Source organism: Tauraco erythrolophus, chromosome 7 (assembly GCF_009769465.1).
Source record: "Tauraco erythrolophus isolate bTauEry1 chromosome 7, bTauEry1.pri, whole genome shotgun sequence".
Lineage (NCBI taxonomy): Eukaryota > Metazoa > Chordata > Aves > Musophagiformes > Musophagidae > Tauraco > Tauraco erythrolophus.
This window is the reverse complement of record NC_141471.1, coordinates 46486105-46499274: the sequence shown is the minus strand read 5'-3', so window position 1 is coordinate 46499274 and position 13170 is coordinate 46486105. Positions and strand designations below refer to the sequence as shown.

General features: G+C 40.7%; 1 protein-coding gene across 4 annotated transcripts in view; it reads right to left on the bottom strand.

Moving 5' to 3' along the window:
- Positions 1-1406: 1406 nt before the first annotated feature.
- CNOT10 (CCR4-NOT transcription complex subunit 10) overlaps positions 1407-13170 on the bottom strand; it is a 37845-nt gene continuing 26081 nt past the window's right edge. Inside the window, exons 13-19 of one of the 4 annotated variants that reach the window (XM_086614354.1) lie at positions 12626-12706; positions 7528-7641; positions 5660-5790; positions 4864-4899; positions 4629-4756; positions 3272-3347; positions 1407-1683 (exon numbers count right to left, since the gene is read on the bottom strand). In XM_086614354.1, coding sequence (XP_086470480.1) covers positions 1529-1683; positions 3272-3347; positions 4629-4756; positions 4864-4899; positions 5660-5790; positions 7528-7641; positions 12626-12706 — 721 coding nt within the window. In that variant the 3' untranslated portion in view covers positions 1407-1528. The remainder of the gene's footprint in view (positions 1684-3271; positions 3348-4628; positions 4757-4863; positions 4900-5659; positions 5791-7527; positions 7642-12625; positions 12707-13170) is intronic. The other 3 variants (XM_086614355.1, XM_086614356.1, XM_086614357.1) reach the window with 3 other exon arrangements.

Here is a 13170-nt window from a genome sequence, read left to right as displayed (position 1 = left end):
TTCAGCCTCCCGGTTTGAGCAAAACACAGAAAGTTTTCTGACTGAAAGAATTATAATTTTTACTCTAAGGTGGAAATTGCATTTAGAAAATATATTTTTAAAAAAATCATTATTCTTACCATCAGGCACTCTTCCACTGTACTGGCACTATTACACTTTTCTATAGGGGACAAAGGAAAACCAGGGAGAAGAAAAAAAAAAAACACCAAAAAAACCCACACCGGCACAAACAACCCCCATGCAGCTAAAGCAGGAGTGTTCCCCAGCACTGGTCCCTTCAGGGCACCCACTGCCTGTTGCAGCCATTGCCCTACACCCTCACCCCCACACCTGCTGCACCAACAAAGGTTTAGCAGCTGTACTGGGTTTTGTCCTTGCTGACCAGTCAGCTCTTACACCTTTCCTGTTTTGGCAAACTGCCACTTGTTGAGCTCATGAGGCAGAACGCAGCAGCAAAGTCCCTCTAGTTTCTCCTAGCTGCAAGAAGAGGCCATGTACCACCTGGCTCAGTCACACCCACCCAGCACCTTACACAGCCACACGTGCCCCAGCTCGCTCACTCTCACACCCAGACTCTGCCATCTCAACCACACACGAGAAAGGGACATAGACTGGCTTTCTGCAAGGGTGGCTTGTACTAACGAGATACAACCTCAACGATAATTAAGTCATGGTGCTGGGCCGTGTACTGCAGTGCAATGGTGAGGGCTGCAAACGGCCTTAGTGTGTCTTTACGCCACCACCACTTCGCTCCTGGGACTTGATAACACTTTCAGGCCAGCAATACAGCTGCTAGTTTTAAGGAGGAGAGCTGCTAACACTGGCACTAGGCCCTTGCCCTGTTAATGCTGGAACTGTGGTATTTGCACTTAAAAGAATCTTAATAAAGTAGCCTCAGGGGTGGGAAGGGGCAAACCTCTCCCACCCTTGGCTATGACCTGCAGGAAAAAAACTCATTTCCTTGCAGCTGGGGCCCCAGAGCTGCATAGGCCCATACATACACATACCTCCCTTTTCCAATGCCTGAAGGTGCAGCAGCTTCAACTCCAGCAAGGACCAAACTCCAGCTGCTGCAGGGTAGCAGACTGTAGCCACATCAACATAGCAAAGTTGGGCAAAAGCCTTTTCTTCCAGGAACCAGAGCTCGTATGTGTCAGAACACAGTAGCCAACAACAGCTCAGTCGCTGTTTCAGCAGGACTTTAGTTCGGGTAGGTGATGCTCTCCTTCCAGTCACTTCCCTCCCAGCTATTCTCTTCAAAAAAAGTAGAATTACACACTTGGTTAACCACCTCGTTTCAGGAAGTAAACTGCCACTCACATTCAAAACAGATACCAACCTCTCTTCCCTTTGTAAAGGTTATTTCAAAAGACCTCTAACCACACCTTTTTTGTTTACATGTTTTATTAAAAATTTACATAAATGAACACACTCCAGCGATTGGGGTATGCAGGTGTTCTAGGTTAAAAAAAAATATACAAAATCCCAAGCCCTCCTGGGCAGGGCAGCAGCAGGTTGAAGCACGCCCTCACTTCCTTTGAACAGTGGTGAAAGCTGGCATCTGAATGGGCTGGATTGAGTGGACTGGCTGGAACACGGGCTTCTTCCGCATGTCGGAGAGTGTTTTCACAGAAGGGAGAAGCTGGTTTCTCTTGATGATCTGCAGTGCCAGCTGTGTGTTACCTACAAGAAAACTTCCTTTTAAAAAAGAAGTACCTGTGTATGACTTGGGAATGACTGTTCTCCACACAGAGCTGACAAGCCCACCTGTGCCGAGGCCACATACATCAGCGGTCTTCCTCTTTGGTGAAAGGCTGACATGGACACGAAAAGTACTGGACAAAAGTACACTTGAAACAACAGTATTGCTTGATTCTACCTATTCTTAGCTGAAGACATCAAGCTTTCACCTCAGAGCTTCAAGATGGCAGCGCACCTGAAGGGCACCTCTTCTCGCTCCTATCTGCATCATGAGACTAGATCCCATACAAAATGCCCTCACAGTGTGACGTTACAAACAGTAATGCAAACGTCAAGGGTTACACAGAACACGTTTTTAAAAGAAGAAATCTGATTTTCAACTGTATGTATGGCCCATCAAATAAATACCAATGTAAAAGGAAAAATTCTTCTTTTTAAAAAGTAAACATATACAATTGTAGGAGAAAACCGGCTAAGTTCTGAAAAGAACATTTCTCCCTCTTAGCACAAATGCTTTTCTTTCATGAAAGTTTTACTTTCAGAAGAGATGCACCTTTATGTTGACATTTTTCTTTTGTTGCCAAAACAAAATGTTTTTAGCTACTTTTGGTTATATAGGTAGAAGGAGGTGAGAGACATAAATCCCACTTTCTGCTCTCTTCTGCTCTGTACTACTTTTTTGCAGAAAAATTCCAACTTAAACATATTTCTGTGAAAAGCTTTATAGAAGCCTCAATTCTGAAAACAAACGCTCACGTCCTCTGCCTGCCTGCAATGCACAACAACTGAAGGGGAACGAGCACACTGAAGATTTCCAAACACTTGGATATTAAGCCCCAAGGGGCACAGGTCTGCAGCCATGACAGCCACAATGGTGCAGCTGTACCACTCTGCTCACCCTGCAGAATTCAAGTGCAATCTTTCCAGTTTCCCATTATGTATGTAGAGCATTTTTTCCATGCCAACACAGTGAACCTTCAAAAGGAAGGATTTTGGAAGAGTTATCAATATTACAAGCTTTGTTACAGTACTTGCTACATAGGGCTTGACATGGCTTCTTTGGGAAACCTGGATTGTGGTTGTCTTTTAATTAAAAGCCTTCTAATCCCTCTTTGTAGTATAAACCTCATCAAGGATTTTACTGAGCCTACCCAAGACTGCTGATTTCTACACAAAATATAGAAGATTTCAACTATGATGATGAATGTTTAGGAAGTCTGGAGTGTGTAAGAACAGGATGGTGATAAACAATGGAAGTGAAGGTGTGGATACGTGGATCCATAGCAGTGTAAAATGGAGACAGAGCCTAAAGGGTGTCATCAAAATATTGGCACAACTCTGTAAAAGACTAGGATAGATGACTACGACCCTCCTCACCTTATACCCCAAATCTGGGTGACAGAACATTTCAAAACTTAAGAATTTGTTCTAACATTTTGCTCATGAGGGTTAGATGTAAACATCAAGGAAAAAAATCTAAAATAGTAACAATACCCGATTTACATTCAACACTGCAGCCTACATGGTAAATTCGAGTTTTTAATGTTGTGAAAAATATTCATTTCCTTACCATTCTGTAATTCAAGATATACAGCCAGCAGAATTGCCTCTGGAGGGATCTCTTTGGGGTGGATCAGCGAAGCAGCCTTATTGAAAAAGAAGAAGGGGTGGGGAGAAAAAGTGTTTAAGAGAAATATCCAGCTCGAAGAAAGTGCCCCTTGACAAGACTGTTACCATCATCTTAGCTAACAAAACTAAGTAACAATCCATAAATGAAGATAAGATTTTTTTTTTTTTTGAACTAATACACTCCATCAGGTTTATGCATGCAAGGAGAGTCTGAAAGAGCTTTGCAAGACTGTTTCACACTAATTAGCAGCACCATCTGCTGTATGCTTATGTTAATATATCGAGTCTGTAATTCTTGGGCCAATCTACTGTGGTCTCCTGGTGAGATGACAGGTGAAGAGGGTAACCTCCCCTGCTCCAAAGTTCAGAAAACAAACTTAACAAGGATCGTTCATTAGCTTTCCATATACACATTTTCTTTTGGCTATGAAGTCAATGAATTTATTGTAGGTACAGAGACCTATTATACTTTACATCCACAGATGGCCTTACACTTCTTTGGGCTTTACACATATGCTACAGAGCCCAAGCACAGACACCTGCCCAACCCTAAGAAGCCTCAGGAGGGAAAAGAGCAAGACAACTGCGTTAAGCAGTTGAGAACTTCAAAGAATTTGAACCTGTTCACCTACACAACTACTACGAAGTAATTTGGAAGACTGCTGTTTCAGTTTGCAACTCAAAAATGCATTTGAGTAGTCTTCCTGACAGACAGGAATGGCTGCAAAAAGAGACAAACATATTGTCATTGAAAGAGATGGGTCCCACCGTAAGAAAGACCAAATGACGCAGGCTAAGTAAAGACGGAGCAATACTTGAGAATTCTTGGGACAAGAGGCAGGCAAGGAACATACCTCTAGCAGAACTGCAGTTTGTTCTCACAGCCCTTAAGTTAATAGCTTAGGTGGTGAGTTATTAACTGATTAGAGAGAAGTAAACTCAAGGTCGTCAAGAACTTTCCCCTCTGAAATGTAACAATTACTATTGGATCAGTTAAAAAATAAAAGCAGTTAGAAAAAGTGAAAAGGCTTCCTAGTCATATTCCACTGTTTTGATACAATCTAGGAAGAAAAATGCTTCCTATAGTGGTACTGAACTGTTTACACAAGAAAGAAATTTGAAATTCCTTTATTTATGAACCAATCAATATTAGTAAAATAAAAGAAGAGAGATGCCATCTCAGCAAAATCCACAAATAAATCTGGACTATGAAATCACCAGGATTTGCTATGATCTAAATGGCACTTTGAAGGAAGTGCCTTTGTCCCTAAAGCTGTCTTGAAATTTGTTTTTCATACCTGATGAAGACACTTCCGAGCTTTGTCATATTCACTCCTCAAGCAGTAAGCACTTCCAAGGTTAAACAACATCATTGTTCGTGCAGATGTGACCGAGCTAGGATAACACTGTGGGGTTTGCTTGCCAGCTGCAATTTAAAAAAAAAAAAAAAAATTCTTTTTCTTTCTTACACTTTTATTCCACATTGGCCAAGTAAGTTCCTGTACTCTGCTGAATATGGTGAGTGGTACTTACAAGATTCCATTGCCTCATTTTCTCCTTTGTCAGACCCTACAAAGAAAAAAAACACAAACCCCATTGTGATTCATGAGCTTTTTGTACTAATTTTGAAATAAGTTTTAAAAGATAAAAATTTACTTCTTTCTTCATAGCCTGACATTAAAGAGGGAAAACAGCAGTTTCATCAAGAGGTTACACCACTTAAGACTTCCTGTCTTTCATGTTTTCCTTTTAGATTTGCAGATGACTACAGTGAAGTTTAAACTGCAGACACATCACTGAAATCAGAGCTGCTGTAGACTTAACTATGCAGATGGCTCTCAAGTATTTTTCTGTTACAGAATACACACTCCCACTGCAAGAAGATTAAGGTACAGATTAAGTTCTCCCCTCTCCTATCTCTCACTAAATGCAGTTAAGTAGACTTCACTTATATTCCAAAACTGGTTTAGAGACTAAAAAGGTGGAAGAGAAGGTATGAAGCCCCAAGGTAACCATAATTGTACATTTAACAAAATCAGCTTTCAAAAGCTACCTCCAAACAAACCAGAACACTACAAAATAACAGTCCTATTTATGTTACAGATTTAGCCACTTCAAAGGAATGACAAACATGCAAAAGACAAACGAAACACAAAGTAGGAACTAAAGCCAGGAAAACAAAAGCACACCACCACCACCACCAAAATACCTCAAACAACCTAAGTCTTAAAAGATGATGTCTTAATCATCATTATGTTTGTATATAGAAATTTACAGCAGGAAGGCAGCTGAGAGCATAACCATTCTAATGAAGTGTGGATTCATTAACCTTGATCCTGCTCATTTGAAGAGATCCCGAGGGAAACATCAGTGACGTTCTCGGGGTTCAAGTGAGTGATGGCATCAGATATTCTGTCTAGAGAGATGAGAGCTTCTGCTGCATACAAATGCCCAAGAAACCTACAACAGCAAAGGGTTAGGTACAAATGTCAGCGTAATCATCCTCACAGTTTGTTATGTGAGACAAACTGAATGTAGTTTTTAACATGACCACATGAAACCTATTACTTGAAACACTTGTACAGAAGTTAGCTTGCTTATAAAGTATTGTCAGTTCTGCCATTCACTGCTTTTAGGCATTAATGCTGTGAAAAAATCCGCACTTGAGTAACAACAATTCATTCGTGCACAGGAATTGCCATTCCAGAAAGACAGTACCTTGGAATGGCTTTATCTTAGAGAATTAAAAAAGGAATCCTTACAAAAACACCCCAGGATATGGGTACATCTGTAATTCAAGGTGTTAAAATTGACTTTACATTCAATAAAAATCAAACTAATTCTGTAAGATAGCTGCATCTCTAAGGACAGCAACTGTACAGGCCTGTCCATGGGCACAAACATCTTTCCAACTGCAGGTTTTGCAAAAGAATTAAGCAAGTTTGACACTTCTAGTTCAGCTCAGCTAATCAGCAGCTTTCCTTTCCAACGTTGGAACAGAAGGAACCCTGTCGATCGAAAGCGTAGTTAGTTTGCAAATATTTAATCTGAAACAAAAGTTGAGCAAAAAGAGTTCTATGCAGCTGTATACAGTACATTTCAAACTGACTATACAGTTGGTTGTAATGAATTACAAAAATCAGGTAAATATCAGTCAATCATCCAAAATAACTTCTGCAATTTAGATCTGATAGAGCAAACGGAACTTTCTACATGTGATTTATTTCACTTAAGAAAACAGTTAACAGTCCAATACTCCCAATCTGCACAAAAGCCTAGTTTCCTGGGACCAAGATAGATGGTGCTCTGCCTTTGCAGAACCCTCATCTGCATTACATAACGGTAACACTGCCTTCACAAAATTATGTGTTACCTTGCAAACTCCTCTAAAGTCTTGCTTATACAATGACTGTGCAAAAAGATGAGCTTCTGCAGTAGTTGGAAGCATGGGAGCCAAAGAATTTAATTGGCACATGGATCATTTCAGAGTGTTCTGCCAGCATATGAAAATAAGCACAAGTTACCTTGCTTTCCGCAAGTACGTTATCAGTTTTGAAAACTACCATTACTACCATAAAAACCTCTGCTATATTTTATCCTGTGTATGATGTAGGAATTAAATGCACAAACAAGGTCAGAAGGATGGGGCTAAAGCTGCCTTTTTTGAATTTGCAGAGATGTATGAGAACTGGTAGGTAGAAACAGAATGAGCTTTGAATCTCTTTCCAAAAAATACAGTCCTGCACTCCCAAGATCTGGTACCCTACTGACTGCGCAAACCTTCCTCTCCGAGGCTGTAGCTTCATAAGTGAGCTTTCAGCAGCGTGCTGGCTTGGGCTGATGTTGTCCGCCCCCCGCTGCTCATTCCTGTCCTTCCGCTGTGCCAGCACAGCATGTGCAGCCCCACAGTCAATCAGGCCTGTCACTGCACGGGACCCATGGCCAGAGATTAACAAATAGCAAAAAAAGCAGCAATAGATTCCAAATTACATGGAATTCATACATAAATGAGGGGACTCACGTTCCTGCGTGTCAATGAACATTTAGTCAGGGCTTCAACAAGAACAGGAGCGGGCCAAGCAATTCTTTGCATCAGATACAGAATTGGCAAGCAGCTACAGACATTGGAAGCTTCAACTGAGAACGCTCCAGCAAAAAGCAGGGCTGAGAAAGAAGAAATCACCACATCAGACTTACTTAAGAGACCCTGACAGCTTTGGTTGCTGAAGAAGTTTATCTGCATGATTCAATGCCATAAGGTTATCACCCAAAGCCAGAGCGACGTAAGCACTACACGCAAGTATTGAGCACCTGGAGAGAAAAAGAAAAAAAAAAAGGGAGGGGGCGGAAAGCAAATATGTTAAATGGAGAATTCAGTGATTTCAAATGCAGCTGTTAAATGTCTTTCTTGTGAAGTGCTGAAGAGATAAATCACAAAGTTTCAATAATGTCTTTTTGTCAAACTTGAAGTAAAGACGCTAGTGTTTCATTATCTACAGTGTCGATCGAATTCTCTGAATTAGGAGACACACACGTTTTGTTCTACCAGTATAAACCAAGGAGCACTACAGTACGCTCAGTAAAACTTTGCAATTTTGACCATTTAACAGATTAAAAAAAGATGGACCTCACCGCATGTGTCATTTTCTCATGGACAGTCTCCCTTTCTCACCCTTTTTTTATGCTTTTTGCCTGGTACTCCCATTTGTACTTCCCTGCCCTCCCCTTCTGTGGCAGCAAAGGGTTGCAGATGTGTAGCTTTCTATAATGGACCAGGTACAAACACTTAGTAGCAGTCAATTAAGTTGTAACACATTTCATACTTATATTGTACAATGTTTGCACACAGGGAGACGATAAACGCTGGAGAACTTGGCATTTCCAGTTTGTGTTCAGTTGAGAGCTGTAATCCGCTGCCAAGACTCTGATTGATGTGTGGCATTTTGTTGCTGTCACAGACTTCCTTATCTTTCCAAAACCACAAAATCTGACAGTTCCTGTAATGAAATCTGAACTACTCGCATTTCCCATCTTCAAACAATAACCCCACGTCAGGATGCCATCATTAGGCCAAGCTTCACACTTTGTAATAACTTCCCCCCGTCTCCGAACACAGCACTCAGGATATTTTCCACTCTGTAAGACATCATTCAGTGCAGGCTGCCTTGTCCTCTGGGCACAAGCCTCTGCCTGCGACGTCTTGCTGCGAGCATGGACTCTGTCCTTCTCCAGGGAGGAAGAGCAGATCCATTTAGTGGGGTCTCACGTTGGGAGCGATGGGAGGAGAGCCTTCGACTCTCCTGCCGGTCGGTGGGCTGTTACTGCACCAACCTTTGGGCAACTGTCAAGCCCACTTTCAGTCCCGCAGTAAATCATGTAATTCGTGGCAGGACCTGGGGTGCCTTTATTCCCCTTTCCCAAGGAGGCATGCTCCTTAATTATGCACAAGCAGGATAAGAAATTTCTCCAGTGTTTCTCCCTACCCCCCACTTCCTCTCCACCGTGCCCAGATGTCACATCAAATCTGAACACACACAAAAGCTTGAGAAAGGGAGAGGAAAGCTTCCCCAGCTCAAGTCCCAAACCTAAAATATTTCTGAAGGGTTGCGACTGGGGAGGGGGAGGGAATGGGAGGAAAAAAAAAAAAAAAAGAATCTCTGTAATAACAGCCTGGTTCTAACTAGCCTCTTTTCATCTCTGCCTCAAAGAAGTGCAGCTTCTAAACCAGCAGAGATGCTAAGTGTCACCAGCTAAATACCCTTAGACGCAGGTCAAGGCCAGCAGAGTCAGTCGCTACTGCCCTTTCTGTTGATGTGTCTTCTATTTCCCACAACTTTTTTAAAGCCTATTTTTGTTCTGAAAGCGTAAATTCAAACACAAGGCGCACTCCAATCACACAACAGGTAAGTCCAGCAAAACTGAAACCTACTTCTCTGCTCTAAGGACTGGCCACTGTTTAAGCACGTAAGAGCTGGCAAGATTCTTCAGCAACAGTCATTTAAAGAAGAGGAAAAGATTCCAATTTTCTTCCCTGCAGAACCATTCTTGCGCGCTTGGATCCATTGTTGAGCTGGCTAAACCAAACACTGCAGAGAGCTGACAGCTAACCGGAGCAGAAGAATTGCACCACAAGGGAAAAGACAAACTAGTTTTTCACCCCGGTCAGGATTCTGACAAAACTCCACAGGTTGCCTTTGAGCACAGCAGACTTCCAGCATCACTGAGCCTCTGCATTCCCCAAATAAAACTGCCTTTGCACTAGGAAAAAGAAAAATGTTTTTTTTAAACCGCCAGATTATGTCAAACAGCCTCTTGTGTAGGTCTCGGCAACAAGACTTGTCAGCCCACACTGACTGCAAGTTTACAGAACCCAAACTCTGCATCTGACTTGGCTTATTTCTCAGGCAAAGGGCGAGCCAGAGCGAATCCGGTTGTTCAAAACTTCTACCAAGACACCAAAAATGGCACTTCTGAACCATTGAGAGAACGTCACTAACCTGAAATGATTTAAAATAGCTAAGTGCAACAGTGGATATAAGCCATCTACTTCTCATGTTCCAACACAGACAAAACAATCCAAGATACTAAGAAATACAGAATGCAGACTGTGCTCACTCAATGGGGAAGTTCAGCACCAGCGAAGGGGAGGTGGGGGAGAACTATGGCTGACAGCAAGGAAGGAGAGAGTGAAACAGCTACGGGTGATAATCATTGTAAGCCTGCACTATCGTGACAGGGCCAAGCAGACCACTGCAATCTTTGAATGGACAAACGAGGCAATACTAGGTAGGTGTGGAGAAGGTACAAGGTATATGATGGGCAACAGTGGTCCTTACAGTACCACCTGTGAAATTACTAGCAGTGTCAGTGACGCTCCTGGAAATACTAGAATATGTACACTTCAAAATTGCGTAAATAAATAAAATAAATAAAGCATAATGATGGGCTGGAGAGGGCTGATGGAAGAGTCAAAAGAAAGTAGAAATGGTAAAAATTAGATCACATGCCTTATAGCAAGGGCATGTAGTTCAAATCTATTGAGGACAAAGTGACTGATCAAACTATTCCTTTAGCTGCTTTGAAGGGGAAAATTAACATTTTCACACAAACTTGTTCAATCGAGGGAGAAAAAGGCTACAAGGTCTGGTGCTATCCACCTCAACTTTTACAATAAAATCCACAAAATTTTCCAAATGTAGCACTGTGGTCTACCAGAACTCCTTTACTCTTGATGTATCCTAACAGTGTTGGGTTGTTCCAGTGCAATGAAACACACCACAGGCTGAGAGCAGAGCAAAGGAATTGCCTTCTCAGAGGATGAGAAGAAACAAGGAGAAGAATTGTTTAGAAGAAACTCAGAAAAGTGTGGAGTTTCTACTTCCTATGCATAGATTCTCAGCTATGTTTGGTGTCCTCAGACTTCTGCTTGTTGCTTTTAAAAGCTTGCAATTGAATTGCTGCTTATGAGAAGAGTCTGTTCAACTAATCTGTGCGCAAGTACCGAACAATACATATGACACAAGCCTCTTCTAGATGGTATTTTTAAGAACTATTTAGGGCAAAGTCAGTCAGTCATTTTAAACTCTCACTAGGATGTGCAACTGTACAAAACCATGCAAAAAAGGCATTTAAATTCCTCGTTTCAGTTCTAGCAATAGAGGTTTTTCAATCCATTGACTTAACAGGGAAAAACTGAATTGAATAAACACCTCAGGATAATCCTTGCCAACATTCAGTATTTTTTTCTTACTTTTCCCTGACTAGACAAGAATTTTAATTTTCTTGTTTAGGTCCCTAGTGAGCAAGACTACAGGAATCTACTAACATTTAAGTGTAAGGTATTTTGCTTTTCGTAGCTATCTGCAGAAACCTAAAAATGGTTTCAGTAGAACCATTCTCTAGGGATGTCTAGTCCTCTGGATTTAACCACTAAAGCAAGTATTGCAAAAAAATAAATCAATGCTTTTCCTTTCCTTACATGATGTTTTTTACCAGAAGCTGTGTAATTCTTGCTAAACTGATAAGTTTTTTCTGACACGTTGTCAGGTTTCATCAGCAGATAACAACAGCTGATTGTGAAAGGAAAAAAAAAGTGACACCATGTAATTTTGACATGTGACAACCACATTTTCAGGAGGAAAAAAGAATACAAACCACAACAAACTCACATCACTGTTTTTAATCCAGTGCTTTCTATTTCGAGTAGCTTACTCTTGTACCACTTCAGAATAAATAATCAAGGTCTCAGTAATGTCTCCTCACAGATTCCTGCTAGATTGCTTTTAAACAAATACAAGTAGATTTGCTACACGTAGTGGAGCAAAGTAAAGGTTAAGCTGGCCATTATAAAACGCAGGTTACCTAGGGTTAGGCTGGAACATAGTGTTTACCCAAGAGTTTAAGTGGGAAATTACTGTATGCTTTGTCCAAAATGGGAACTTAAAACAGATTTCTTTTTTTCTAAACAGGTGCAAGCTTTATAGTAAGAGAGATTTTCAACAGGCTGGCAGCCACCTGAAATAATTAATATTGCCAGCAAATGATAATCTTGTTGGGGAAAAGTAAAGACGTTCCAGATAACATGATATTTATTTAGACACATGGGAGCTATTCTATTTGGAGAGCACTCAGACTGCTGAAAAAGTAGTTGAAGGATCTTTGAGAACACGAGAAAATCTACAGTCAAATTTTACCTATGTTCTTCCATGGTAAAGAAGTCAAATGCCTGGACAGAGGCAAATTTTCTTTTTATTCTATGCAAACTAGGGATTTACTCCTCCTGAAAGAAGCACCATTCTCATTTGAAAGCCAGATTGCTGCTTTTAACACTTCCTTTTTTTCTTTCTTTTTAACATCCAAAGAGCATATAATGTTGTGGGGGCTGAATTCCAAACTAGCTTTATCAAGGCCTTAAAGGGAAAAGGTACCATAGAGTAATCTCCATCCCTTCCACCAATCACAACTGTTGTCAAATTTCTAGCTTTGTAGTTTATGGGACTTGATTTTTTTTTTTTTTTTAGTTTTGCCCAATATATAATGCCAAGCCTAATGTAATAGTGAGATCAGACAGACTGATCTACCTTTCCAATTGAAATTCTGGATGTTTTCTATCTCTTCAGACTCAAAGCCCAGGAGAAAGAAAGCACATGCATTTGCAAAAAGGCATCCTTAGATTAACAGCTACCATTCGACATTGCAAGTGCTTAAAAAATAAAAAAGCTAGGAATGACTCCAGAATCATAGCACAATTTAAGAGGGGGCTCATTCAGTGGTGAATATTATATTATTTACTTGCCTTAAATTTTCTAATTCCTGTTTCTTCAAAGGTGAAGAAGGTGGAGCTGCAATGAAGTTATCCCCTTCATGACTTTTATTGCTAGAATAAAAACAATGTATTAATTATAAGGAGTGACTGTAAATAATTTATTTAAAAAATTCTCAGTGTAGTAAGCATTGATATTTATTCACTCCATTTAAAAGGACAGCAAAAATTGTCTAGTCTAAAAAGCAGGGAAATGAAGCTATGGAGAAATTGAGGCACGTGCTCTTGTCCTAACTGTCCTATTTGAGAAGGAAGAAGAGGAACATTTGCCAGGAAAGATTTGACCAACAGACCAAACAACCCACACCATCCTCCACAGCCTTGAGCTATTTTTGAAATTCAGTGTAGGACAAGAACTTTAAAGTGGAGAGATGCAGAACTCGCTGCATTTGTAGCCTCTCTTCTTTTAGCCTGTAGGAAAAGCAGTAGACTAGTACTCTCCTTAGACATCTTAAAAACTAATTACATTAATATTCTAGAAAGATAGCCCACGAAGTACTACAGCTTCCTTTAGACTT